This window comes from Recurvomyces mirabilis (assembly GCF_035927965.1).
Source record: "Recurvomyces mirabilis strain CCFEE 5264 chromosome Unknown scaffold_46, whole genome shotgun sequence".
NCBI classification, from domain to species: Eukaryota; Fungi; Ascomycota; class Dothideomycetes; order Mycosphaerellales; family Teratosphaeriaceae; genus Recurvomyces; species Recurvomyces mirabilis.
Genome location: NW_027041980.1, coordinates 47,268 through 75,233, shown reverse-complemented (window position 1 = coordinate 75,233; position 27,966 = coordinate 47,268). Strand labels below are relative to the sequence as shown.

The 27,966-nt window shown below is 53.8% G+C and overlaps 10 protein-coding genes across 10 annotated transcripts; 5 read left to right on the top strand and 5 right to left on the bottom strand.

The window, feature by feature from the left end:
• Positions 1-117: 117 nt before the first annotated feature.
• ECM29 (proteasome component M29) lies at positions 118-5,855 on the bottom strand (the record flags this gene model as incomplete). The annotated part of the gene is made up of 4 exons (XM_064843317.1): positions 118-529; positions 581-783; positions 838-4,702; positions 4,816-5,855. The coding sequence occupies 4 exons, from the start codon at positions 5,853-5,855 to the stop codon at positions 118-120; spliced, it is 5,520 nt and encodes a 1,839-aa protein (XP_064689119.1).
• Positions 5,856-6,409: 554 nt separating this feature from the next.
• Positions 6,410-7,505, bottom strand: LTS14_010640 (uncharacterized protein; the record flags this gene model as incomplete). The annotated part of the gene is made up of 2 exons (XM_064843316.1): positions 6,410-6,469; positions 6,525-7,505. The coding sequence occupies 2 exons, from the start codon at positions 7,503-7,505 to the stop codon at positions 6,410-6,412; spliced, it is 1,041 nt and encodes a 346-aa protein (XP_064689118.1).
• A 783-nt stretch (positions 7,506-8,288) lies between these two features.
• Positions 8,289-9,702, top strand: LTS14_010639 (uncharacterized protein; the record flags this gene model as incomplete). The annotated part of the gene is made up of 2 exons (XM_064843315.1): positions 8,289-8,369; positions 8,422-9,702. The coding sequence occupies 2 exons, from the start codon at positions 8,289-8,291 to the stop codon at positions 9,700-9,702; spliced, it is 1,362 nt and encodes a 453-aa protein (XP_064689117.1).
• Positions 9,703-11,498: 1,796 nt separating this feature from the next.
• On the top strand, positions 11,499-12,185 carry LTS14_010638 (uncharacterized protein; the record flags this gene model as incomplete). Its single annotated transcript, XM_064843314.1, has 1 exon — positions 11,499-12,185. The coding sequence occupies one exon, from the start codon at positions 11,499-11,501 to the stop codon at positions 12,183-12,185; it is 687 nt and encodes a 228-aa protein (XP_064689116.1).
• A 970-nt stretch (positions 12,186-13,155) lies between these two features.
• On the bottom strand, positions 13,156-13,880 carry LTS14_010637 (uncharacterized protein; the record flags this gene model as incomplete). Its single annotated transcript, XM_064843313.1, has 2 exons — positions 13,156-13,641; positions 13,698-13,880. 2 exons carry the CDS (start codon positions 13,878-13,880, stop codon positions 13,156-13,158), a joined length of 669 nt encoding a protein of 222 aa, XP_064689115.1.
• Positions 13,881-14,077: 197 nt separating this feature from the next.
• Positions 14,078-15,097, top strand: LTS14_010636 (uncharacterized protein; the record flags this gene model as incomplete). The annotated part of the gene is made up of 4 exons (XM_064843312.1): positions 14,078-14,175; positions 14,234-14,586; positions 14,642-14,890; positions 14,949-15,097. The coding sequence occupies 4 exons, from the start codon at positions 14,078-14,080 to the stop codon at positions 15,095-15,097; spliced, it is 849 nt and encodes a 282-aa protein (XP_064689114.1).
• A 944-nt stretch (positions 15,098-16,041) lies between these two features.
• LTS14_010635 (uncharacterized protein) lies at positions 16,042-16,761 on the top strand (the record flags this gene model as incomplete). Its single annotated transcript, XM_064843311.1, has 2 exons — positions 16,042-16,435; positions 16,493-16,761. 2 exons carry the CDS (start codon positions 16,042-16,044, stop codon positions 16,759-16,761), a joined length of 663 nt encoding a protein of 220 aa, XP_064689113.1.
• An 884-nt stretch (positions 16,762-17,645) lies between these two features.
• Positions 17,646-20,969, bottom strand: LTS14_010634 (uncharacterized protein; the record flags this gene model as incomplete). The annotated part of the gene is made up of 1 exon (XM_064843310.1): positions 17,646-20,969. One exon carries the CDS (start codon positions 20,967-20,969, stop codon positions 17,646-17,648), a length of 3,324 nt encoding a protein of 1,107 aa, XP_064689112.1.
• Positions 20,970-21,302: 333 nt separating this feature from the next.
• On the top strand, positions 21,303-23,936 carry LTS14_010633 (uncharacterized protein; the record flags this gene model as incomplete). The annotated part of the gene is made up of 2 exons (XM_064843309.1): positions 21,303-23,535; positions 23,647-23,936. The coding sequence occupies 2 exons, from the start codon at positions 21,303-21,305 to the stop codon at positions 23,934-23,936; spliced, it is 2,523 nt and encodes an 840-aa protein (XP_064689111.1).
• A 589-nt stretch (positions 23,937-24,525) lies between these two features.
• LTS14_010632 (uncharacterized protein) lies at positions 24,526-26,310 on the bottom strand (the record flags this gene model as incomplete). Its single annotated transcript, XM_064843308.1, has 3 exons — positions 24,526-25,333; positions 25,424-25,989; positions 26,044-26,310. The coding sequence occupies 3 exons, from the start codon at positions 26,308-26,310 to the stop codon at positions 24,526-24,528; spliced, it is 1,641 nt and encodes a 546-aa protein (XP_064689110.1).
• Positions 26,311-27,966: the final 1,656 nt, after the last annotated feature.

Genomic DNA, 27,966 nt, shown 5'->3' with positions numbered 1-27,966 from the left:
GCGGCCTTGCGCCGCATGCAACCATCTACACGTTGCCATGCATGCTGTTGTACGGCAATTGAACGAAAATTGAAATGTCTAGAAAGGCGCTACATGTACCCACTTTAGTGGCTTACGCTAGGCGGTCTGAAGAAGGCCTCGAACTTTTGCGGACCTCTCTTCACTGACAAGGGTGCGAATTCGATCTTTTACTTCCCAGTGAGGCACAGCCTTGACCACGGAGATGATGGCCGCTGCTCTCGATAGGTTCAAGGCTTCTGTTCCAGGATCCGGGCCGAATAACAGCGGTCTCATCGTATCCGCTGCTTCGGTGCTGATGCATTTGCCTCGGTCGGAATCCTCGACTCTGTCGAACAGCTTTTTCAAGCCACTATAGATTGAGCGCCGGATTGACGTAGACGGAGCTGGAATCGAAACCAAGGCGCCTGCAGTCTGTGTGATGGCGTTTACCAGGGTTTCATCATCCATGACTACCACGTTGACGGATGCGAGTAGAGTCTCCGCCGCGGCTGCGGAGATCGCCTGTCTTCTACCAGACTGTCAGCAACTCGTTGACTTCACTACATGTTGGCACACTCACAGCTCGTCTGCCTCCCGCCCGGGTCGTTCTCCGTCAACGTCCATGGCTTCACCGTCTGCGTCTTTCTCAAGAAGTGGTTGCGTGATACCGAAGACTGTCTGGAACAGATCGACGTCCGTGCGAGCAAGCGCAACCTCACCTAGGACCTTGATGGCATACGGTTGATATGCTGGATTCTGTCTTTTGGCCTCGCGTACGGTAATCTATACTGTTGGTCAGCCACGTGTCATATGAAACATACATCGGATCGTTATTACCTTGACGATATTCGATGCAATCTCTGGATGCTTGCTGTAGTATGAGGCACTGTTCTGGACGAACACGCTGAATGCGGCCAGTACGACCTCCTTGCCATCCCAGGTCTTACCACCGATTGCCTTTTCGAGCGCCGCCCATACAGTGGCTGCGCGCTCAGGCGACATCTGCTTCGAATCCAGGGTGGCTACAAGCGTGGCGGCGTCTGCTATCGCACGAGCCGATGTATGCTTTAGCACCCATTGTGGTGAGTCCAAGTATTCGTTGCTCAAGCTGACAATCTCGCTAAGGTAAAGAGCCACGGCGCGTGTACCGCCCACGACTTCATCCCAAGCATTTTGGAATTGCTCTTTCACTTGTTCGTGTTGGTCATGCTTAGCGATGAACACGAATGGCATAGCCGATGATGCGAGTGCGTTAAAGCGGTCTGCAGCGTGCTTCGTGACTGCGTACGTGATCTCTCCGGACAGAATGCTACGGCGAGGCGTGACAGCCTCCCGATCGCCTTCCGAATCGAAGTACAGGCGCTTCGCGAATGCCATTAGTCTTAAGAACTGCTTGTCGGAAGCTGCTCGGGCAAGATAACCTGCAGCCACAGCGTATGAGCTGGAGACAGTGTCGTTGCGGTCAAGCGAGACTTTCTCGATAAGCCGAAGGAAGTAGTCGGCGTGCGGTCTGAACACAGCAAGCCTTCGCGTACTCAATGAGACCAGCACACGACTCGATCCCACCTTCGATGGCAAGCCCACCGCACTTTTCATTGCGCTCTCAAGCTTGGGCTGTAATTGTTGCATCGATTCTTCGTCAAGCAGATCCAGGCACCGCTCGATCGCTTCCATCAGAGGGCTTGATCTGATGCTCGATAGCCTCATGTCGTCGATCTTCTGCTCGGTCAGATTGTACTTGGAAGCGTTCAGATGAAGGTAGTTCACGGCCTCTGGCTCGAGTGTACTGAGTGATCCGACGAGCCGTTCTACGAGCTCCGGTATGAACGGCCGAAGAGTACTGCCATTGGCCTTTTTGATGATCTCGAGTAAAGTGCTCACCGAAAAGCCTTGCACTTCTTGCGCACCGGACTCCATACCAGAGGTGGAAAGCAGAAATGGCAAGACGTGTTTGAGCATAGCAGAAGCGTTCTTTGTCGCAGAATGGTCCGCCTCGAGTGCTCTGGTCAAGACGCCAGTCAACACCCTGGCCAGAGACGCAGCAGCAGCTCGCACAGACTCCTTGATGTCGTCAAGCACCTTGAAGCATTGCGTCCAGATACGTTCCAGATATTCGTCGTATTTGTCTAACGATCGACCTTGCACAAGATCTGCGACTGCCGCACAGCTAGCTTGCCTTGTTCGCCATTCCTTGCCAACAATGCTCACAAGCAAATCGTCCATGATCGCGTCGAAGTGCTGATCAATTGTAGCCGCAGAGTCTTTCACTAAAGCGTTCCAGATATCGTTCATGGATCGCTGCACACCACTGTTCGGATCGAAGCGGTAGCGGAAAAGCTTGGGGTATAGCTTTGGGTTGTTGGCAAGATATCCATCCACGCTCGAATCTGACAATACATTGCTCAAGCCAAATCTGCCGAACGCCGCTCGACTGGACCAGATGGCGTTAGATGAGGCCATGGACATGAACCTATAGACCAGACTCGAGTCGCCAACTTCAGAAGCTAGACTCATGATGTCCTTGTACGTCGAGACTGACGAGCCCTCTCCAGTGGGTAGCGCACCTGGCTCGAAGAGTTGCGTATCAGCAGAGACGTTTCCAGCAAGCTGAGACGATCTGTCGGATGAGAACGAAGACACCAGATCGCGGACAAGATCGTCCTTCAGCCGTCTGTCTCCCTTCTCGTATATCAAACCCAATCCCCTTGAGGCAGACTCTTGCACAAGCTCATCTCGATCACCTAGACAGCGCTTGAAAGCAATCTGGCACTTCCCTAATCTATCTTGTACTTCAGCCTGATGTCCACAGAACTGGACGAGGCACAGAAGCCAGATCACAGCGGCTTTCTTCAGTGCTGGTTTCGTGTTGCCGCAATCGCTCAAGACACGGTCGACAACATGGGCCAGTGTAGATGATCGCAGTGGTCTCGATGGCTTTTCGCCAATGATGTCAAGCTTCGTCGCCAAGGCACTCGATTGCCATCCTGAGGCAATGTAGCTGAAGGCTTCGCCAACCGCGAAATGTGCTTCTGCTTGCTTGATCTCATGTAGCTTATGTATAGCCTCCTCGATTTGTGACAGATCGGAGTCTTCTTTGCCCTTATCTTCAGGCAGCACCATCGACAATTGACCTAGTGCCAGAACTGCGGTTTCGTTGCCGCTCTTGGCAGTGTCATATACCTTGTCGACGAGCATTTTGAACTCTGTAAGGCCACTCAACTGCTCCAGAGTCACAGCACCAAACATACACATCTGACCAAGTACTATATGCGCAGCCTCCAGTAGGTTGCTGTCTTTGGAGGACGTGGTGATATCAACAATATTCTTGAGATAGGCCATTGGCTCGTCGCCACTGACCGCGGTCTGCGTTCGGTACGATTTTCTACTATAGTAGTAGCCGAGGCCGATTGCGCAACCATGAACTTGGTTTGCAGCAGCGCCGATGGCTGTATCCCACTTGTGAACAACGGCCTCAAGGTGATGCAATTGCAACTCTACAGTCGAGACCGGAGCTTTCAGGTGGCTAGACAATAGACCATAAACATGTGCTGCCGTCATGCGACGGGAGTGGTTGTTGCTTTGTAGAACAGGCATGAGTTCCTGTGTATGCGGTAGCAAGACCTCGATCACGGCATCTGGACAAAGGGAGAGCAGCTCGACCAGTGGTGTTCCTTGAGTAGACGGGCCAGTCGCATCTGTGAGGCTAGTGAAAAGGGCACTGGCCAAGATCTTGACAGAGCTCAGGGAAGTGCTCTCCGCAACGTATCGCCTAATGGAACTTCGTGCTGTCTCATCACTTTCAGCCGCTGCATCGATCCGTCTCTCCCACTCGCTATCCAAGTTGGCCGGAGCGCCATGTTGAGTCATGGCTTCGTTGTATAGCACATGTCGAGCAAACGCAGTCATATGGCTGAAGGATTGTGGATGTGATCGTTTCGCCTGTACAGATACTGCCATGGGTTCCTTCGCATTATTGGTTGTGTTTCCAGAAAACAGCTGTTTGACAGCGGCATCGAATGTTGGGAATTGTAGCTGCTGCGGTTGAACAGTACCTAGAGAGCCATTGAGCATACCATACCAGTATGGGCTAAGACCTCGCTCAGCTTCCTCGCGCACTTCACCTCGATCGTTCGTAGCACCCAGCCCTAGTACATCGACCCATCTTGCTTTAATCGATGAGTATGGCAGACAGCGATTGGCAAACCGTATGCTAACATATCGTGTGCTCCGCAGCCGCTGATTGCCTTCCAGGTCGGCTGACTGGTGCATTTGCTCGGTGAGAAGGTCCTCTAGAACAGCTTGCTCCTCTGCAGTCAATTCGATCCGAGACAGTGCACTCAATACTGTGGAGAGCGCTTCCTCAATGCTGACAACCAAAGAAGTCCCAGTGGAGTCTTTTGCCAGTGATTCGAACAGCCAACGGACCAAGTCGAGGGAAGCATGCTCCGTTTCTACCAGGACTTCTCGGGCTCCAGCTTTCGCAAGTAATCCAACGACTTCATATGCGTAGCCTCTTGAGACTATATCCTCGTTCGGCCCCGTTTTGGGCCACCCTTGATTCTCGATGAAGTCTCGTAGTCGTGTTATGACTCGTGGAGCTATGGCATGTAAGCTGTCGACTGAGCCGTACCGCGCCACAAAGTCGACGTATTGAAAAATTGCCGCCCGCAGCTTCGTAATCTCTCGTCCAGCGTTACTTATACTACGGATGAAAGATTAGCCCTTGAAATTCTGCATCTCAATCTGTATGCTCGAGGAGATTCTGTGCATGCTCAGTAACTCACGTTGCAGTGAGCGAGAAATGGAATTACTCACCTTGAAGAAGAATTGGACATGATTGTATCGTCGCCGTCCAAATTTGGCTGTGCGACGCCGTCATCGACTATCTGCATGATGAAGTGCGAGAATGTAGTGCTGTGAGTAGATTTGTTGAGGAGGCCAAGAATCTTCAACCTCAGCGGCGGGCGCACTCGTGGCGTACCATCGACTCCGAAATATAAGTAGAAGAATGTTCGAACCAAGGCCTCGTCTTCTAGATCTGTCACAGGCATTGCACGCTTCAATATGTCGTCGCCAACGTCACTGATCGTCGATGCCGGATCCGCAGACGCACACATTGCTGGTAAAAAGCGCTCCTGGTCATTGAATAAACCGCTAGATAAGAGTCGGGCTGCGAGTACTTTCGTTCTTAGCAGATTGAGGCCACCAGATGCCGGACTCCAGAGATCATCCTTGTTCTGCATGCTGATGAAAGCATAATCTTCAGAACTTAATCCCGGGCAATTGCTACTCGTACCCTTCTGCGGCGTGAAGAGGATGAACTTGCCGATCCACGTGGCCACGTATCCAGCGTCCGCATCCGAAACGCCAAGTTGCTGGCGGAGCTCCGAATCTTCTTTGCTTCCTCTGGGTGGTAACGTGAAGGATTCGAGAAGTCGTAATAGCAAGTTGAAGATCTGAGGTCCGTGGCTGCCACTCTTCGAAATACCAGCGAGAACGACCGGGAGCACTTGAGCCTTTTCTGATGATGATAGCCGACCAACGCCTTGCTGGATGTAAAGTAGGTCGAAGTGACGCACGAATGAGCTCTCCTGCTCTTGGAATTGCTTGACCAGAGCCGCAACCGGGAGTTGTACCGAGCTCGGTTTCGTTCTTGTAGTGATATGTTGACAGACTGAGATGACCTTGTTGCGTACGGTGACGTGTTCCGATGCGAGTTTTAGCAGTATCGGAGGCAAGTAGGTCTTGAGAATGGCCTCCAATTTGTTGTCTGTATCGGCGAGTGCTATGCGCATTTCGACTTTGCCGATCAGAGCCAGCTCACGCTGCTCTGGCGATTGGGTGGCGGAAGCCATGATTGTGGTTGTGGCAAGAGATGTGCTTTTGTCGACTGCTCAGCTCATGGTTTCTGGTCTTTTGGCAGACGTGCTAGCAGGACAATTTCGAGTGTGACTGGGTTACAGGATCTCAAAGACTTTATTGAACGAAGAAGTGAGAGGCTGAAGTTGTTTCTAGTCACCTTTAGAAGAAGTCGCAACGCAATCGATCTGATGCCGCGCCAAAAAGCCGCCACACATGACTCAGCCAATCATGTGGAAGCTGCGTGCCTGCCACTCTCTCGAGACCAACGCGCCGCACCAACAGCCTACAAAAAGCTCACAGTCCTCTAGACAGACGGTAAGGTACTATGTCCTGTCCAAGTGTCGAGTCAAATAAGCCAAGAAGTATCGGGTATGAGAGATATGGACAACTAAAATAGGAAAAGGGCATGAGAATGAAAAATGTTGAGAACCGTAGTGCTTATTCATTCGATGATTGTTCGCTACTCGCCAAATGCTAGATTCATACTCATGTATATCACGCTACGTCTACAACATGCCGTTCGTACATTCATCATCTCTCAACTCGTCTAGTCATACATCTCCCTAGAAGCAGTCTTGCTGTACTGCGCCCGCCCCACCAATGCACACTTTTCCGGTCTTTTGAGCCGATGTAGTGGTTGATGACGTAGGTGTATAACTTACAGCATCCGCTGATGAAGCAACCGTGATCGATGCTGGTGGCGCTACTATGCTCACCAGACTCGTCTGCAGTGTGGACGGTGCCGGCCCAAGTGTCGAACTCGAAGGTGATGGGAGCGTCACTTCCGTGTTACTGCTCTCAGACCTCGCTGCGAGGCTGGTGCTCCCTGCAGCGGCCAGAGCATCGATGACTGTAGTAGAAGTCACTGTAGGCCTGGGTGCGATAGTTGCACCTGACGGGTCAACCGTGATGCGGGTGACGCTGCTGACAGTGCTCCTAGGAGGAGGAATCTGAGACAGAATCTCCGTGGATGTGGCAACACCTGGTACAAGCTTTGTCGAGCTACTCGCGGTGGGTGTCGTATGGAGTATGCCGAGTAGGTCCGATGCGAGCCCAGCAGCAGCCTGCGAAGATGCATTGGCTGCTGTTGTGCTGCTGGCGGTGGATAAGGTCGTCGAAGTCTTGGGTGGAATTGTTAAATCAGAGAGTGAGCCGGCAACCGTTACAGTCTGTGTCTGCACTCCAGATGCCTGTCCGATCACGAAATTCGGTGCAATATTGACAGTTGGAATTTGGTCATGACAGACACAATTGGATCCGACAAGTCGAGCAGGAAGACTGTTGTAAAGCCCAATCACTGTAAATGCAAAGAGAGCCGTGGTCTCGAAGAGCAGAATTATGCCAACTACGACAACCACGGCCATAGGCACTCGAACACCCGACTTTGGTCGCGGTGCAGGATAGCTCTCGAATTCTCGTGCAGGCGCCGGAGCTGGGTCTGTTGTAGGCACGCCAAAGATCGTTGAGAATCTAGGCGGGTCGTCCTTCTTCTGTGCCACTTCTGCGTCCACCTCTTCCGCATCGTAGTGTGCACTTGATGGTTTAGGCTTCTTCTCGCTGCCATACTGGTCGTCTGAGTGGTCAGAGATGTCCATTTCAGCGTTGACGCGCTTCTCGAAGCTATTGGAGAAGCTAGAGGACATGATGGGAGTGTCTAGGTCGAGGGTGATCGTGGTTGACTGCTTCTTTGGAGTTTCTCAAGAGTCAGGATATACCGATGCGGCCTGCGCTGTCGATGTGTTTCGGACGTCGTGGAGCGATATGTGCCTATTACAAGAATTATGCGGCCAGCGCGTTGAAGTACTGTAGCGAAGCAGACAATCCGGTTGTTGCTAGCAGTGAAGAAGCAGAACAAAAGGACAAAGAGGAACAACAACAACCTACGCAGAACGTGGTGGTGAATAATGAGAAGTAACGCTGCCATTGTTCTTCCGGGTCACTGCCAGTATCCCGGCACCGCCATACAGTACGCGCGGTTTTCGCGACATACGGACAGATATAGACGCATCATAATGGTGAACGAGACCCCGATCGTATGGGCGGTATGAGGCTCTTGAGAGGTGAGGTTTGCGGTAGGGGTGTTTCGAGACGCGCTTCGAGAATGGAAAGCTGGGCGCTTATTGGTTAGCGATTGACCAAGAGGCCATCGCCGTGCCTTTGTGCGATGTTTCGTGAAACCGATCGTTCACGACTGAAAAAGAGATGCTACTTGTAATGAAATAGCACATAGCGTTCCCTTGATACGAGTGCAGGCAGTTGATAGATGAGAACGAAGGTGATGAGGATTCCGACTTTGCATTTAGAGGTCTGTGCTCCGTACTCTATACGAGCGAAGGAAGGAGTGGTGGGATCGTCCAAGCTCAGCTCAGCTCAAGCATCACCATCTGCAACTTCAGAACACCACGCGATAGCTAGGAACCGCGAATATGGCAGACGTTGGACGTAAGCGTAAGGCGCATACGAAGTCAAGAAGAGGCTGCGGTAATTGCAAACTCAGACGAGTCAAAGTACGCTGAACATTGCCACCATTATGCCACTCCAGCTAAGCAGCCACTATAGTGTGACGAAGGCAGACCGGCTTGTGAGAAGTGTCGTTCTTATGGAGTGTCCTGCAGCTACGAAGGCGGCGACACCTCAACCGAGCTTCAACATGATGGCGAAGGCGCCTTTGAAGTCCAGCCTGCAGAAACATCACAGCTCCCGACTTCAACAGCAGATCGCATGGAGGATTTGGTGGCAAATATAATGCCCAAGCCAAGTCGACCACTCGGCACAAATGCCAGCCTCAATCTACCACCCACACCACCTGCGGAGATTATCCTTGGCATGCTGGACTATCCTCTCAAACTCCACGATACCGATGAAGTCTACGTCTGCACGGCGCGAGACTTGGACAGACTAAGGAGGTTTCACGAACGAACGGTCCTCACCATTGGGACTGCCCAGACCATCCACATCTACAGGGATTCGATCACGCAACTGGGCATGCACCACGATTATGTTACGCATATCATATTCACGATCGTTCTAATGCACGACCGCTACCTCTCCGACGACCCCTGGCAGGGCCCAACCACAGAGGAGACTTTCCACCACTACCACGGCACGGCCATGTTCAACAAAATGCTCTCTGCACCTCTCGCGCACTCCGAAAAGGACGCGATGTGGGCAGCCGCAGCCCTGCTAGGCGCTATCACCATAGCAGCAGTCGATGCCAAGACGGCGGAGGGGTCCTGGCCTCTCAAAGCAGCCGCTCCACAGGATCTCGACTGGCTGCGTATGAGCGATGGCAAGAAGGAAGTCTGGAGGCTTGCAGATCCTCTGCGCGAAGACAGTATCTGGCGACCGGCTCTCATGTATCAGTTTGACAAAGACCCGCCAGCTTTGGCACGAAGACCGGAGCTGAAGGCTTTCGTACCTGTCCTGACAAGACTGTGTGGCTATGACAGTACATCAGATGGTACGGGCAACCCTTACCACACCGCCACTTCCATCGTCATCAGACTACTGCCGATACAATGTACCCACTCCACGATCCTTTACTTCCTTTCCTTTATCGGACATATGGAGCCCGAATTCAAGGACCGACTACATCAAAAGGACGAACGCGCCCTCCTGCTACTGGCATGGTGGTACGCGAAGATGCTGGACTATCCCTCGTGGTGGCTGCAGCGACGCGCTAATCTCGAATGCAAGAGCCTCTGCATATACTTGTCTCGCCGCTACATGATGACCACAGATGTTGGTAAGCTGCTTGAGTTTCCTAAGATGATGTGCGGTCTGGCTGTCAGCAATGAATTTGCCAATGCTGTCGACCAGGCAAGGTCTGCTCAAGTTTGAGGATCGAGTACGATCATGGTGGCCATGACTTTCAACGAACATTCAGACCATGAAAAGTTCAGAACTGGTTATAGGATGTACCGACCTATTCACGACAGAAGCTACATGTCGAATTGGGCTACGCAGATGGCATCGAGCTCAGCTATATTGCCGATACCGCCCTACCGTGCTCGGAGTGTGATCATTGAACCGGGCCCGCATACGAAGCAGCCATTGGACACCGTAAGCGTGAGCGGGGAAGAGTATGAAGACACTGGCGTCCGTTTCATAGCACGTGGACGAACGACCCCTGGCGCAGAATGTCTTCGCCCAAGCATGAACAGCGTTTGACTGTACGGAGATTGCCACGGTACCAAAGAGTGGCTACGATGGGATGGAGATACGGTCCGACTTGATAGTGTTTGTCTCCTCGCGTTGTAGTTGCAGAAGACCGTTTCTGGCGAGCCGTGCCGTATTGGGAGCTCGAGAAGAAGCTTAATGAGGAAGGCTTCATGGACATGCAGCTTGAGGTAAACATGTGAAGACCTCTGTCTTGTTACGAAACTGTAAAAGTAATACCAGCAATTCCATGGCATCTCAGCCAAGGGTTTTCATTTAGTCAACGTGAAGCGCACTCTGCCTTCCTCGCCCGACCGAACACTCAAACGAGACTCTTACTTCTGGCGGCGTAAAGGATGGAAGCTCTTATGGTCGTGCAGTGGATCGCGTGCGCAACATGCCTTAGCGGCCACAAGACGAGATAGTGTACCGAGATATCGACAGCCTACTCTAAGCGGCGAGCAAGACGCATTGCGATATCGATCTCTTGTCCGCGGTGCATGACGCGTAATAATATTGCAGAAGTGGCTTTACGATGGAGACCACAAAGCGCTGAGCTGGCGATGAGACATGTATGCTCGGACGCCCGCCATCGACTCCGATAGAGACTAGAATTATTGCAAGGGTTCTTCCCAATCGAAATCATCTTGCCTCAACGTTCAGGAACAGCGCATCATGGTGGCGAGCAGCTTGTGACTCTCTACTCTTGCCACGCCGCTATGTGGACGGCTGGCACATGCAAGACAATCGAACAGGTGACCTCGTAGCACACCCGTTCTTCTCTTGCGCACTGCAGTAGATGGAGGTAGAGTTCACGGCAGAGATGCAGGCGGAAGAGTGCTAGGAGCAGCAAGCTTAAGCCTCATTTTGCCTCTCGCTTGCAATCATTGGCCGGCTGGTGCCGTAACCCCTGCCAATGTGCCTTTACTCCTGCCGATCTGGGGAAGAGTCTTGCTGTCTTTCGCTCGTTTCGTACACAGCGTGGCGGCGGGGGGCATGTGCGCGGCAGAGATGGCCAAGGATGGGAGAGGTGAAGCTGGAAGCCAGCGTCGTGGACTCCGGGTAGGTTGGGCTAGTGCTGAAGGTATATCGAAAGCAATGCAATGCACGATCTAGACCACATATTCACTACTGTCTCTTCTTGTTCTATTGTATCTTCTCATATGATCTGGCCTGTCACTTCTGCTACATATTAACGCTCTGCTCGAACGTGGTTTCCTCGATACTATAGAACACGGTTGGACAGGGAGGTGCATTGGGCAACGACGCTTTTCCTGAGACACTTTTGATCATCAACGTCGTATAACCACCACCAGCCAACTGCCACAACGGCGAGTTACGTGTCTTGACGACATCATCACCGTCTGGTGGCACAGTGATATCGATACATCCCACTGGAGAAAGGACACGACATACCTCTTCACTAACACTCATCTGGACTACCACACCTCAAACCAATCCCATACACAACAACCGCAATGGCATCCACCAACAACCCCACCACCACATTCGGCGCCTCAATCATCCCAACCCAATCCCACACCCAATACGCCGCCGACGACGCATTACTACCCCCCCAAACCCTCGACTCCCCCGTCCTCACCCCTGCCGCTTCAAACGAAGACATAGCAAGCGAATACAACGCCAGCGGCAAACCCATCCCAATCCACTCTCCCTTCTACACCCACCTGCCCGCCTCTTTCGAACGCGTCCAAACCACCCACAGCCGCCAAACAAGCAAAGCCAACATCTCCACTAGTGAAAAAGACCTCGAAGCCGGCCTCACACCCGTGACCACGCACGCCGCCTCGCGGAATGATGAGAACAACCCCTTCACGTCCAGAGTCAGTCTGGAGCATAACAAAGAATGCAAAATGTGGCCCTCGAAACAAACCCTCATGCTGCAGAAAACTGAGGCGCGTCGGGCGAAACACGCGAGGAAGTTCTGTGGTGGTTGTGCGGCGCCGGTGAGGCAGTGGTGGGGACAGTTCGATAAGAGGCAGCGATTGATTATGAAGATCTTGATGGCTTTCTTCGTTGTTGCCGCGATTGTGGGGATCTGTGTGGGCATTTCGGTGGCGGTGCATGGGACGTATTATAGTAATTCGGGACAGCAGTCTGTTCAGCAGCAGCACGATGGGAAGGGTGGGAGCGGGAGTTCGTGAGGAACCTGCCGTGACGATGTGAGGGTTACTGGCCATTGTGTGGCACATGCCGAGTTCTTCTGCATGCCTTTTTTGATCGCCGACATTTGAGTTGTACAGAGCATTGCTGGCATTGCAAGGTGTTCATGGCGTTCTTCTGGATTACGAGCTACAATCACGCTGTTGGAAATCAGCGTCACTTGTCCGGACAGCTGATGGTTGCGAGCGTGGTCACAGAATAGTACAGTTGTATCTAGCATTAACGGCCTAACGATAGTCTCTTAGGCGAAAGTGAACGTAAATGGACCCATCTATATCTATGCACACTTCCATCATCAGTCGAATACTGTCAAATCGGCAACAGCAGATTGCAGGCAGAGCACTGATTGTATGGCGTGTCTGTCATATGAACACACACTCGTCTTCTGTTGCAACACTACACGCTATCTACCTTATCTTGTCATGATGCGTGCCGATCTCAGAAGCGGCACAGCATGGGACGGGTAGCTGAGCAAGTGGTCTAGACCACGAGCTTGATCGCACTTCCGCTGCAGCTCCAAAGCTACCTCTTAGCTTGCACAAAGCCACGATAGCCGCCTTCTAGCTGTTCTGTCGAACAACGTCTACGTCGCATCGCATGGCATGACGGCTGTTCCGTACAGTATGCTGCTGCATGGCGAGCACCGCTGCAGAGCATGTAACGAGACGTGCTGCGCAATATTCCAGACCCTCTCTCTGATAGCCTATGTAACATCGACCGTATCAGGAAAGTCAAGTCTTCGGAAGTGGCGAGTGGCCTTGACAGGATGGTGTGCGACTTCCCGCGTTCAGGGCTCTGACGGCCTGTGAAGCCTGTTGAACCGATGAAGTCGACACCAGGAGTCTGAAGGTCCAGACCGTCGAGAGATCTTTCTTGACCTCGAGATAGTCATGTCGAGATTCCTGTCACGATGCAGACAACGGATATTCCCTCCGCATGATCCCAACGCACTCATCCCTTATCTTTCTCCCTCCTCGCCTGCGCAGCCCGACTCTTGTTCTTCTGCTTCCGCCGCGTCTCCTGCCGCTCGTGCTTACTCTCATATCGGAACTTGTGCTTCTTCTGCTTGGGCTTGCCATCCGCGGCCGGTTTGTCCTTGGTCCATATGCGCTTCTTCTTTTGCGTGGCTTCGGCTTGTATGGCTGCTGCGGCGGCCGCTGCCTTTGCAGCGGCTGCCTTCTCCTCGTCTTCTTCTCCTGCAGCATCGTCGTCCATGGCTTCGACGGTCACGGTTGTGTATTTGTCTTCGTCTACGTATTCGTCTTCTTGGCCGTCTACTCCGTCTTTTACATCGTTCGCAACCGCAGCACCTGGCAAAGCTTCGTCTACCTCTGCAGTATCTAGTTCCTCGTCATCAAGATCTGGGTTCTGCTTTCTCAGCTCTGCATTGTAGTCGGCCAGATGCTGTTGAAGATCTTGCTTGCGTTGTTCTCGTAGCTGCCATGAAATTAGCATGTGTCATTCGCGACACACTACAGCCGTGCAGAGCACACCTGCTTCCTCTCCAGCACCTTCTCCTCCTTCTCCTTCTTTATAGCCGTCTCTCGCGCATTCTCTTTTCGAGCCTGCTTTCGCTTGTGGAAGCCCGTGAGGTACTCATTCCTCGCAGCCGGGTCGAAAGGGATCGCATCTACTTGCTTGGTGTCTATACGACGCCTCTTCGTGCCAAATCCCATGGCTGTTGAGCCGTCTAGATGTACGTCCAAAATGTTCTGTCTCGTGCTCGGCTCCGAAAAGTTCAAGTGAATCTGAAATGCGCCGGAGATCGGAGAAACGTTCGACCGTGACGTCAAGCGAGCGGCGACAGGTGATGCGGACGAGATAGCTCATGATCAAGCAGAAAGCAGATCTATATTACTTCACACACAACATCATGTTGCTCCCAAGATTAAGCGCCATAGTCTTGGCTGCTGCCGGTGCCGCGAATGCCTTCAAGGATGCGAGCCCATTCCTCCTCTTCTCCAGCGAGTCGTACGCCAACCTATACCAAAAAGCAAGCATGGGGAGCAACCTACTGACAGCATAGCAGTCTATCAGATGATCTTGCCAGAAGCCAGCAACTCGCACGAGTAGCCGACGTTGAGCGATCCGCATACGAATACATCTCGAGTTGCAAATGGGACCACCACATCATACAGACACGACCAGGTTTGAAGGCGGCAGATTATCAGGAGCTACCTCTGTTGCGAAGACGATTGGCAGTTCTACAGAGCACACATCGATATGAGGTCTCGGAGACAATCGGAGGAGATCTGGCCAGTCTCGCCGAGCGAGCAGCGGAGAAGTGCGCTGGAAAGCCGGGAGAAGGCGTTCAATACCAGCCAGCCGCGGAGGCGCTATCCACGGCGGCGACAAGGAGGAGAAGACAGCTAGAGGCGACAGGTGAGGGTGCTATGCGCGCTGTGTGATTTCGAGCATCACTAATAATCCGGCGCAGACTTAAGCATAGACAGCCTTCTCTCCGCGATCGAGGCCAAGGGAGAATCATACATCGTCATGCTGGCTGGCGTGCCAGAGGCACAAAGTAATGTCGAAGATAGGCAACATCCTCCTTACGAGATGGACGAGCCTTACCCAACTGGGCTGCACACAGATCTTAAGCGCGATCTCACCACCAATGCCAACGACTCGAGCAATGCGCAGGCCAGTCTGCCCCTGTTCGAGAAGTACAAGTTCTTGTCGCCCGGTAAGCAATGAGTACAAGAGTCCTTGGCGTGTAGGCTTAGCACTGACATGCATCGCAGCCATCTTCATGGGCCTCGTGGTCACAATCCTCCTTGGCTCCATCCTCTACGTCGGCATTACCGCCATCGCCGGGCTGGAAGTATCATACTTTGCCTTTAGCAAGGAGATGGGCAGCCAAGGTCAGGCGCAGCGTAACAAGCAGCAGTGAAGGGCCTTCTGCACATGTTGAGCAGGAATCTCTGGTTTGTAGCATAGTCTAGGCGTAATGGAGCATTATGTAACGAGCTGCAGCATGCAATGATAGTTGTTCTTCTCTACCCCCTTGGTCGAACGTTCGCCCGCGGTCCACAATTTGATAGCTTGGACATCTCCGGCGGTACTGGGGAGCTGGAGTCCAGATAGTTTACCAGACAGCTGTTCCCGCTTTCTCTCTGGCTATCACAGTAATCAGGAATTCCAGCACAGACGAACCTCCTGGTTCGCAAGCCTCTCTTGTCGCTCATTCAAGACTATACCACTGGCTGGTGATACAATACCTTGAAAACTCTCCCAACGATCAAGAATCACACTCCAGACTTGGGCGGAAGTCTTTGCTTTCCCGAGTCGTTCCTCACCCATGTTTGACCTTATAGTCGTACAAATAAAGCGGAGATAAGCTGACACTGAATCTACTGCTTGCGGAGTTGTACGCTTGCTCGAGGAAGGGGAAGTGGTGAAGTGAGGTCAAAATCAGGTCACGCGGACTTCGCTACTCGATACCCTATATATTCGGCTGTTCGCTACCCCTGCCACCGTGACCTTCAACACTACCCGAACGTTCCCTGGGACCCTCCACAATGGAAGAGCCCAAGCCTGCCAGCATAGCTGGAGCGATAGCGACTGCCGAACCCACGGCTCCCATGAACGAGAAGAAAGAGACAGGCAAGACTGCTCATACATTCTGGTACCACTGCAGGGCTGATCATGACGAAAACAGATAAGCGCAAGCCGCGTCGCAGGGCGGCATCTGGAGAATCAGAGGCGGTGCTTCCAGCCAAGAAAAGCGCAAAGACGGCTAAATCCTAAGGTTGAGCCAGCGAATGAGCTAGCAGTCCATCCCGAGAACACGCTCACAGACTCCCCCCCCCCATTAATGGCGCCCAAGATACTGCCATGGCAGATGCGGGTCCACTCGCCACAACACCGTCCACCAAGCCACGTCACTTCTTCCTTGCCAAAGACCATTTCTTCATCGACTTCAGCACGAAGGGCGAGCATGCCTGGCTTTTGCCATTACACAAAGGACGGGGCACCGTCGTGGAACGCATTTTGCGTGACTACATCTTCGACTCGCCCATGCACGCATTCTACTACGCCAAAGCCGTCCTCCTCATCTTCTACAAAGCCACGCAGCAGTCCCTTGACATACCACCTGAAGACGCACTCGCCAGCTTCGTGCTCCGTGAGAAGAACATGCTGGTGGTCTCTGGATGGCTGGAGAATTATGTTTCAAATCCTAGGCTCGTAACTTTCACCCGCGATTGGAAGCTGATTGTCTGGGGGTTCGGTGTGTACCATCGTCCAGGCACGTTTCGTCGATGGCGCTGAGGCACTTTACTACCAGAAGAAGCTCAACGGTGTAGGAGGACACATGCTGGTACTTACCACAAACGCCAGGCTATCATGGAGCACAAGCGGCTGGGTAGTGGGTATGGGCTCGAAACGACGAGAGAGCTGGTCGAGGATCTTGTGGTCGATGGCATGGGTCGCACCTTGTGGGGCGTTGCACTGACGTTGGTCCTGCGAAAGTTGAAGCTATGCTCTGAGGAGTTTGCGGAGGGCATGGACGTGGATGCGGAAGCTATGGATGAGTCTGCAGAGACTATGGAATGAGACTGCAGAGGCCATGGATGGATCTTGCAGTGGCCATGGATGTCGATGCTTGAAGTGAAGCATCAACTCCTGTCACTCAAAATGTACGGGTGAGGTGGGAGTGCGTGTAACATAATCCAGGAGTCCGCGGTGACATCATACCATCAAAAAGCTACGGCAGCTTGGTTTCAGCTGGCCTATCAATCTCAGACCTTTCTCACATTTGCACGTACTGTCCATATCCATCACTGAAGGCCACATGCTGACAGGACCGGCCGCTTGCAAGATCATCTTACCTCCGAGCCCCGTTTCTGGCTATAGCACGACCCAGGAATCGTTCTTCCGGTGCTTATCAAGTCTCTCTGCGCTTACCCCATCTCCTACCCGGGCCTCGCAAGCTCTGTCTGTCCTCGGGTGAATCCCCTCGTGAACAAGGTGATGCACGTTTGGGAAAAGGCTCTCTTGACCAGAGTCGTAGTCACAAAAGGGGAAGACAAGACATCTACTGCTCAGTGCTCGAGGACATCGGTAGGTTAGCCGAGAGAGCTCACAATCGGCGGTGCAATGGAACTCTCACTTCTTGAGCACACCATCGTCGCTTTTATATATCTCTACCGTTTTACCATCCAAGTACCTGGGTAAATCAGACCTTGGACACAAGCAACTGATACCAAAGACAACCACAACTGTACACATATCCATCCAAGACTCAGACCCAGACGCCCCCAGACAGAACCACAGTCCCTACGCTCTGCAATGCAATGCAGGACCAAACAAAGTGGATATCATTCCCTGACCCCCAACCCCACCAAAAATCGCCACACCCTGCAAAATTATACCATGACCACCATCACTAACCTCAAACCCAAACCCCTCAAACCCCTTCCCTCACCTCCCCTCACCCCTCAACCAACCTCCCCCACCCCCAGAACCTCCACCACCACATTTCCCACCGTACTAACCGCCCACAGTCCCGCCAACGCCCACCCAATCTTCCGATCAAAAACCCATTTATTCATCGGCACCGCCACCAACAGTCCCACGAGCGTAACCAGCAACGTCGCCCCCGAAATAATCAACGTGGTAGAAACATCGATATGATAACTTTTGAAATGCAGGTGGTCTTCCCCCGGGTGCTCGCGGTGTCGTTCATCCGCCCCCGAGATCAGGATGTAGGATCCGCTAACGCCGATTCCGAGGAGGATATTCAGCATGGGCCCGCCGAAACAGGCCGAGAGGGCCATGACGGGGTATCCGAGGCGGGCGACGGTGATATCGGCTACCAAGTCCCCGAGGGAGTTGCCGACGGCGAAGATGGTCAGGCCCATGATGGCGTGGGACATGTTCCAGAAGATTGCGAGGGCTTTGAGGGCGGAGACGACTTGGGTTGCTACTGTGGAGATCCAGGCTATGCTCACGATGAAGCCGGCCGTGCTGAGGAGGTAGATGTAGGGTCTTGGACGATAAGTTGGGGTGGTGGTAAGGAGGAGCGGGATGAGGAGGGTGGTGGAGAGGAGGAGGGAGATGAGAGAGGGTTGGAGGAGCCAGAGGGGGGTTAGGTCGTCGTCCGGGTATTGGATGTAGATTGCCAATAGGCAGAAGAGGGGGGAGGTGTAGAGATGGAGGATTGTGAGCCAGCGGTTCCAGGGTTCGGGAGTGGGCGGGTCGGGGTAGTGGGGTGTTGGGGAGGCTGTGCGCTCGATGTTGTAGTGGTGGTGGTGGTGGTTGTCTTGGTGATGGTGTGTGTCGTGGTCTCCGGCGTTGTGTCGGTAATGCCATTCTGTGTCCGCCGCAAGCCCAGCGACACCCGCACCCACTTCCAACGAAGTATGACCCGGATGTCCATTTCCATTTTCCACGACATCCTCTCTCACTCCCCCTTTCCCTCCTCCAACACCAACACCAACCCCATCACTCTGCACCCCACCCAAACTCTTCGACCTCGCACTCCCATAACTCCCATCTTTCCTCTGGCCCCCTACCACCTCCTCCGCCTCCTCCTCCTCCTCCTCCTCCTTATCACTCTCATTCTCAACCACAGGCAACGTAAGCGTCAGAACAAGCACGCTCGGCAAAGCCGAAACCCCCAAACACTTCTCCCACCACGTCTTGCCCCCCCAATGATAAATGGTTGGGAAGAAGGTCGAGATAATGACCCCTGGTGGTGGCAGGAGGGTGTAAGGCCAGTACTTCCATCTTGGTGATGGTGGGTCGACGGCGAAGAGGGTTTCTTGTTCGGCGCTTTGCGAGATGGGGAGGGATTCGGGGGAGGCGATGGAGGGTGGGGGGAGGCGGAGACTTGATGCTGAGCGGGAGATGGTTCCGGATCCTCCTGCTGTTGCCGTGGGATCGTCGTGGTAGCGTGGGAAGGGCGAGGAGGCGCGGGAGGAGTCTTGGGAGCGGTGGCTGGCGCTTCGGGGGATCATGATGCGTGGGAGGGAGCGGGCAGTGGGGACTGTACGGGGTGATTCGTGGGGGGTTTCCGTAGTGGTGTGGGGGGAGCGGAGGATGGATTTCGGGGCGAAGTGGTCGGATGTTGTGCGGAACATGTTTGGGCTTGGTTGGGGGGTGAGATGGGAGGTTGAGGCCATGGAGGTGTCGATGTGTAGATCGTTCTTGTCTTGTGGCTCCTGCGCGGCAGGCGTGATCTGCAGACTTGGCGAGGTGTGACCAGGTATCGTCAAGTGCGTCGGTGACTTCTGCTGTGTATCCGCAAAACCGATCAGGTCGCTCTGGCTATGACTTGGAGACGGCGCTCGTGTTAAAGACCTCCCAAACTCGGGATCAATCTGCAGACTCGATGCATCGTTGGCGGACACGGCACGCATCCTCCCAGGCGCAGACTTGGGCACTTCCAAATCCAGCGCAGGTCGTTCAACAACCGGTGACCCGCCCCCATCAACCGTAATTTGAAACGGTGGTCGTGCAGCCGGATCTTCAAGGCTAGACATACGTTCCTGCTGTTGCGCTGTGGTAAAAGAAGGATCGTCCGAGTAGCGTCGAGCATGCAGGGGGATGGTCTGGATATTCCGACTCTTCTGCAGACTCTTCATGACCGCCTGGAACTCCAAAGCACCGACCAGAGAAGGCCGCACGTTACTAATCGTGTTCTTTCTTGATCGGACTCCGGGGCGTGTGAGGCGCATGTTGCTGCTCAACTCACTCATCCACCGGTCGCGGGCTTCTTCTTCTTCGTCCTCGTCTAGGCCCCCGTCTACATATGGTGGTCCTGCATTTTCTAGCGCGGACCAGTCTTCGATTGACACGCCGCGATGCACGCTCGACCGTCTCGCTGCCGCGGCCTCTTCGGGGTCATCATGGTATTCGCCTTCCACATCCAACTCATCGCCTGGCGCAAGGAAGTGTCCTCGAGCAGCTGCCTCCTTCTCTCTTCTCCTCCGTCTCCTCCCAATCCACCAATGCCACGCCACCACGAATGCGACATAGATGATGTAAAACGCCACCATAGCAATGCACTCCCATAACTGTAATCTGCCATCCCACAAGAACACCATACTAAACGCCGCCGCGACGGCGAAGAATCCCACATCCCGTATGAAGCTCTTCCTTGCTACGTGAAATGGTCGCACCAGCGCCATACTCCCCGCCACAACCGCGGTAATAAAGCCAGCTGCGCCGAAGAGTTCTCCCACCGCAAGACTCCCACTATTCGAGCTCATGGCGGCGAAAGTGGAAAAGACATCGGGACTCCCATTCCCAAACGCCAAGAACGTGACCCCAGCCATACTCTCGCTCATGCCGAGGATACTCGCGATCGTGCTCAGATTTATGCAGAAGAAGTCGCTGGCGGCTATTCCGATTGTGCTGAAGAGGAGACCGAGCCATAGCCATAGCAGGATGATGGCGAGGATGTGGAGGTGGGGGAGCTGGCAGTAGTAGATGTCTAGTAGGAAGGTGAAGGCGGCGTCGTCGGTGGGGCAGCGGTGGTGGATGTAGTGGCATTGGTCCGCGGATTTGTGCACGAAGCGGCAGTCTTCGTCGGCGGATTGGGGGTGGAGGGGGGGTTGATCGCTTCGGCGGGAGATGATTTTGTCACGTGCATGATTATTTAGAGTGAATCTACTGTAGGCGAATAGACATGCGCCGAGTAGGAGGGTGAGGTAAAAGGCTCGCGCGCCTCGGTATCGCGCTCGTTTCATCCGGCGAGGTGGTGGTGATGTAGGGGGGGCTCGTTTCTGAGCTGAGGGTGGGGATGGTCTCGACGACATCGGGACTGCATGCTGTGTTGCTATTCCAACTAATATACAAGGAAAGGCACAAGCAATCTTCTACAGTTGCTTAATGGCAGTGAAGCAGGATAGACGGTAGACTTGGTTGGTAGCGTCTTGGGCTCTTGGCTCTTGGCTCTTGATAGCAGTGACGGTTGTCGACGCCACGTTACTCTATCAGCTCCAGTGTGGCGCAAGCTTGCCCGCGGAAGGAAAGCGCGATTTGGGTTGGGTCGCGTCCCGCTTTCGATTTGCGCCTTCCGTTTGTTTACGCGAGTCAACAACAACGACATCACAACTCTCTTCCGACACCAGCGCATCACAACCACAAATATGCCTCGTGTCCGGGCGAGTGCCGCGAATCCATCATATGCCGAATCACCGGTCAAACGAGTCCGAGTCCAAATCCCACTCAACGACGACGATGACGAGAAAGCGCAAAGGCTGCAGTCACGCAAACAATTGGCGGCGAAACAAGCCGATCAGCTGAAAGCTGCTGCCTCGCCCGTGCGGAAACGGAAGTCGTTGGGTGGCGATGGACCGCTCACTCCAAGTCAAGATGACGGTGGCGGACAGTATGGTGTTGGTGTTGGTGTCGTCGGCAACGCGGTCACGCCCATGAAACGCGTGCCCATCTTGGCGAACTTCGAGGAGTGGATGAAGATGGCGACGGATAACAAGATCAATGCGGCGAATAGTTGGAATTTCGCCCTAATTGACTATTTCCATGATATGAGTCTGTTGCGGGAGGGGGATGGGGTGAATTTCCAAAAGGCGAGTTGTACGCTTGATGGGTGTGTGAAGATTTATACGAGTCGCGTGGATAGTGTGGCCACGGAGACGGGGAGGTTGTTGAGTGGCTTGGCGGATAGTGGGGGGAGGAAGAAGGGGAGGGGTGCGGAGGGTGATGATGGGGAGGGAGAGGGTGAGGAGGAGGATGGGGAGGAGGATGGGGAGGGGAAGAAGAAGACGCGGAAGAAGGCTAGTAGGTCTGCTGAGGCGACGTTGGTAAACCATTTTGATCAGTTGAGGTTGAAGAAGATGGAGCTGGAGTTTTCCGTTGATCCATTGTTCAAGAAAGCGGCCGCGGATTTCGATGAAGGTGGTCCGAAGGGTTTGCTGATGAACCACTTGGCTATTGACTCTACTGGTCGCATCGTCTTCGATAGTAGCGATGATGTGCAGGAGACTGAGGAGGAGAGTAGACGGGACAGTATGGAGCCTGAGGGTGAGGAGGCAATGGCGGAGGAAGAAGTGCTGAAAGATGGGCCGGTGGATGTGACTGGGTTGGGAGCAAGATTCTTCCCTGATCTCGCACGGCTGGACGAACAGGACATCTGTCCCTCCCTCAAGACGTTCGAACTGGGCGCAGGCGATGGCTCACCGGATCTACCTTTCCTCAAAGCACCCGAGAATTGGCGAGACGAACACCCAGAGACTCTGAACAACGACAACCCTGACATGCCCATCCACGACGACGTACCCGGCTACGTGGATGACGACGATGACTTAGGCGCCGGCGAATTCGACCTCCCACCCACAACGGGCTTTGGCGAAGGCGGCGAAGCCTGGGCTCGTGATGCTGCCTTAGCACCCCAAATGCGCGTCCACGATGCCCTAGCAGGAGCAGAAGGCGGCGCCGACGACCACGGAGGCGAAGTCGGCACCTTCGACACGAACAATGCAACCTACGGCGTGACACTCCAACACCGCACGGGCACCGAAAAGGAACAAGAAAACATCCTGAATTACTTCGACACGGCTTTACATCAAAATTGGGCGGGGCCCGAACACTGGAAAATCGGCCGGATAAAGGAAGCGAGGAAAGCAGCCTCTGCTCCACCTCGAGTCCGGAAGGAAAAGGAACCGTTTGAGATTGATTTCGAGGCTGAGATGGGTGCCGAGTTGGCAAGTCTGTTGTATACGAAGGCGAGTAGCGCGAGTCAGATTACGCTGCCGAGGAATCAGTGGAGGAGTAGGGGCCAGAATTTGTTGCCGGATGATAAACATTTCCATTCGGAGGATTTGTTGCGATTATTCCTCAAGCCGAAGGCGAAGATTGGTTCACGCAGGGCCGGGGGGGTTGGGAGGAGGGATCAGGATGGCGAGGTCGATGAGGTGTATTGGGCGCAGCAGGCGGGTGGGGTTGGTGTAGGCGGGCCGGTGGCGAGACATCCTATGGATGACGATGACGTGGTGGGAGGTGTGCACGGGAATTACGATGCCGATTTCTTCGCTGACGATAATCTTCCTTTACCTGGCGGTGGAGCGGATATGGCTGACGAGGACTCCTTTGCCGATGCCCGGGAGCATTTCTCGCCTGGTCTGGACGATATGGGGATGGCTGCTGGGGATGCGGGACCGCAGGGGGCGGGGATCGATGATGTGGTTGCTGGTGGTGGGTCTGCCCCGCAAGGGGTGGATGGTGGCGGTGGTGCGTTTGGTGCGCAGCTGGTCACGCAGTCCAGGCGTTTGAGGCCGGAGTATGTGCAGTATGCGCGCGTGGCGAAGAAGGTGGATGTGCGGCGGTTGAAGGAGAATATGTGGTTGGGGATTGGGTTCGAGGGTACGTCTTCCTCATGCTCTTTACCATCACCCTTTACTCTCTTCCCCTCTCTCTCTCTCTCTCTCTATCTTGCCTTGAGAGAGCTCTGCACTGACATTTCTCCTGTCTTAGACAAATCACAGCCTATCCCCACCACCCCATCAGCCCGCCAACACCAACATCTCCCCCCCGTCCTCCCACAATCCGACTCCGGGACGTTGAATTTCACGAGTATTATGAATAACCTCCAGCATGTCTACCCGAAGCAACAAATGCAGGATATTTCGACGAGTTATGGGTTTATTTGCTTGTTGCATTTGGCGAATGAGAAGGGGTTGGTGGTGGAGAATGTAGATGGGTGGAGCGATTTGACTGTGAGGCGGGACGAGAGTGCGGTGGATTTGGAGGTTGGGGCGCATTGAGGTGGCTCTTTTTTTACTTGGGGTTTGCTTGGAGAGGCGTTCGATGGGCTGTTATGGGACTGGGCGCTTACTGGCCAGCATGTTCGCAGGGAGGCAGACAGGTAACAGGCGTTTTGTCGCGTGGTATGAGATGAGTCGACGTATGCCCTGCAAAGCCTTGACGAGGCCTCTTCTGGTTGTCTATGGGGATTCCCATCAGCCGACCACGCACAACTTTTAGTATCTTCTTCGGGCTTTCATCTTCTCTTTTCTTGTTCCTTTTTCTCTTGGAGCCTTCCCTCAAGCTGAGATACTACGGCGTGAGTACTTGCATGCCACGTCGATCAGTCCGGAGTCGAATCCCTAATACGGCCTGCTGATCAATGTCTTTACAGACCTTTGCAACATCGTAGGTACTCAGACAACGCAGGCCGTTCACTCGCTTCATCATATGCGTGTGTTAATCTATCTGACCTACTTTCCGTCTCCGGGAGCAGAACCGCCCACTCGCACTTCTCATCTCACCTTCGATCTATTCTGAGCTTTAACGCCATGCTTCCGACCACAGACACCTCCTTTATCGCTGTCCGGGAACGACCCCTGCTCAAGCTTACGCCTCAGGCCCTCCACGTGGCTGGAATGTGGTCGCCTCGGTAGATTCATCCTGCTCTTCGCCAGTACCTGCAATACCCACCGCCTTGAGCCACTCTTGCGATGCAAGTTTGAGGCCATGCAGGTGGAAGGGCTCCCATGCCGGCTCACTACGCCACGGGATCTGCTCGTCGAGGATCGTGAAGTAGGTGAAGTAGCAGCAGCCCTTGTCGTCCTTCGCTATGGCGGCATGGTCCTGCTCGCCCAAACCACCACGATCACGACTCATAGATTCCTGAGCGTTGGAACAAGTGTCCTCGCCTTGACCGCCGTGGCGACCAGCGGCACAACGCTGAGTGTAGGTGTCATGCGTAGGTCGGTCGCTTGCGATGGTGACTTGAGGGCCACCCAGGTACGGTGCGGCAATCCTAGCGACCGATCGGTTAAGGCGTGCGATTGTCTGCTCGATGATGTGAGTTGATGATATATCAGCACCTTCTTCGAGGTTAAATTCGCCAACGAGTCGCTCCGCGGTGTCGTACTCGAGTGGTGCGCGACGGCTGTTCGTCTTGGCTGCTAAGTCGATCTTCTCCAGGACACGTCGAAGGGTCATGGGCTGGAAGTCTGCTGTAATGCTGAGGTCACTGTAGGCATACTTGCATTTCCGAATGTGAGGGCTGTGGGGTTCGCCGGCCAAAGCCTGATCGAACCAGTCACGGTAGGCGCATTTGGCCAGCCACTCTGCCTTCTCTTGCGCAGTCTTCCCAATGTCCCATGAGGATGCGACGAAGGTCGTGCCGACGGGGAGATCTGGCCGAGTTCTGTTACTGCGTGCGACGTAATCGGTCATGAAAAGCTGACGGATGCGGGCCATGACCTTCTCGACCTCATCACCCAAGCTCTCGCGAAGATCTTACGTCAGTGCCGCAGCTTCGCCTTCGTCGAGTCCAGCCTCGACGAGATGTGAATAGTGTGTGCCACGGCCGGCGAGGTGGCGAAGGGAGTCGGCGAAGGTTTCCTCGCAGCGAAGGCGGATGGCTAGAGCGAGGTGGAAGAGAGGCTGCTGCTTGACGTCTTGCCACAAGTCCAGCTTCGCCAGGAGACATGTACGGATTTGATCGGCGACGAGGTGGAGACACATGTACACCTCTGCGTACTCGACCAGATCGGCGAGGCCCTCGTAGGTGGTGTGCTCTGCGAGCATGGTGGGATCGACTGTCTTATATACCATGCCGAATAGTGTGTATAGGGGGGTGACGGCATGTGATTGTGTGAGTGACTCTTGAGCGTTGTCGTGAGTATGGTAGCCGGGAGTGGAGGTGCGGGTCTCCGTGCGAGTAGGAAGTCCAGCCCCCAGGATCTCATGCTGATGGATGCGGATTGCAGCAGGCGGGATGTCATCCTCACTTCCGCCCTCGTTCTCTCCGTTGACAATTTGTGCCGCGGCAAACAGGCTCGAGATGCCCGGATCCAGGTCCGGCTTCTGCAGTAGCATTAGTGAATGCGCTCCCCATTTGAAGTACAAGAATAGTCTTACCTTCGCAACCAGCTCATATACGGTATCCTTCAACTCCAAGACGAGGGAGTGGACCGTAACATCCTTCATCGTTTGCGGATGCGTGATCGTGACAGCTCCGCTCCACCGCCCAACTGCTGCTGCTAGTGGAGGCATAGCGACTTTGAGAATGTGCTTGTGGATCAATAAGTGCTTCTTCACGTCCTCGCCTAGCTGCACAACTACGTCGCCGTCATCGAAACAAAGTGGTCGCGTCGGAGAAGCCTGACCAAGACTGATGGTGGCCATCTTGGGCTTGGCTTTGTATGTTACGGCCAGCGAAAGAGGCGATGTCATCCCTGTGACGAGCCGATGACAATGTACTGTTGTGTGAAGATGCGATTTTCCAAGGTTGTGGTCGTTGAGAAGTCTTGGAAGTGCTGAGTGGAAAGGTTTATATACTGAGAAATCGTCGGCCAAAGCCTTCGAGTCATGCGGCCCTTCTAGTCCGAGCTTGTTGGTGAATGCTTGCGCTGTCACGCCCATGTGAATGCCGTCTTGATATGTCTCCTCCACGGAGACGCTGTGCACACTCACTCAGAGATGCCACGGGTCCCTTGCTCTCGTGAGTGGCCCGCTACACCTATAGTAAGCGAGGGGTACAGGTAAGAGGCCGACGATTCGTGAAAGGTGGCGGAGCTTGTGCTTGGGTATATGTAGAGAGGAAAAATACGAACTTTGGTGAATGGCCGGCGTGACTAGCAATAGATAAAGCAAGCAAGCACAATATCATTGAGGCGCCACCACGCACTGCGACGCAGCAATCACAGCCCGCTCATCAAGCTTCATGCTTTCGTGTCTTGCTTTGTCCGAATCGCCTGCTACTATCGCTATGAGCATTTCGATGAAGCCTGGCCCTGTTGTCACTGACCTCGCAGCCTGTGCCGTATCCTTGTCTCAGTCGTTCCGCTTCCACTCAACGTATGGCTCTGTGCCAACATGGTCCGACGCCAGACGCTTCCGAACATCCTCCCCCGCTCCCGCTTGCGGTGGTTGCAGCTTCATTTTAAGAGGCCATGGCTCGACGATTGTGTTAGTAAACTTCATGGACACGCCACTGCGCTGAGCAGTCGAAGCAAACCCAAATCCATTCATGTATCTACCAAGAAGTAAGAAATCATTTCCTTTGACCACGGAAGAATCCACCCGCTTCTCGAAATATTTGTTTGCATCCCGGACCATTGGCAACGCGGATGGCATCATCCCTAAGATCGGGTCGCAGTGGGTCAGGGTAGAGAGCAGATGTTCGCGAATGGCATTATGACTTACGTGCACGAGGAGGCAGCCTTGATACATCGACTTGCCCATTATACCACAGGAGGCGCACGAACGTTCATAGATTTCCTCCAAGGTCGTTGATAGAATTGTCGAAGGTCAAAAGAACTCTATGCACTCGTGATGGAGGTAGATTGTTAGTAGTGGTGTACGCTGTCGTCCATTTGCATCTGCAGCTTGTGTACTGAACATCACCGGAGAAGTGAGTCCTAGAGAACATCATGGCGGCCATGCCAATGGGCCTGCACATACGCATGAGCCACGATCTGGCGGAGCGGATATTTCCATATCGCTGGCAGCCTAAACGGACATTCCATCAATGCACTATACGCTTTCATGATATGATGATGAAGAAGTATATGCCACGAGATTGATCATACGAGCCATTTGCAAATGGCCGGACTAGAATCGTGCTCAAGATCTCGGCGCTGTTGCGGTATGAGACAGATCTTTCCAAAGACCAGCAGTTGATCGTACTGCCTATACTGTGGAAGTTACGCTCAGGCCTTGAAAGATCGCACGCCGGTCCATCTAGGAGAGTGTGCGTTGTTTGAAGCCCTGCTGGACGATTGAATAGTGTCGAAGCGATCCTCATTGTTTCGTGTCATGGTGGACCCTATGAGGCGGTGT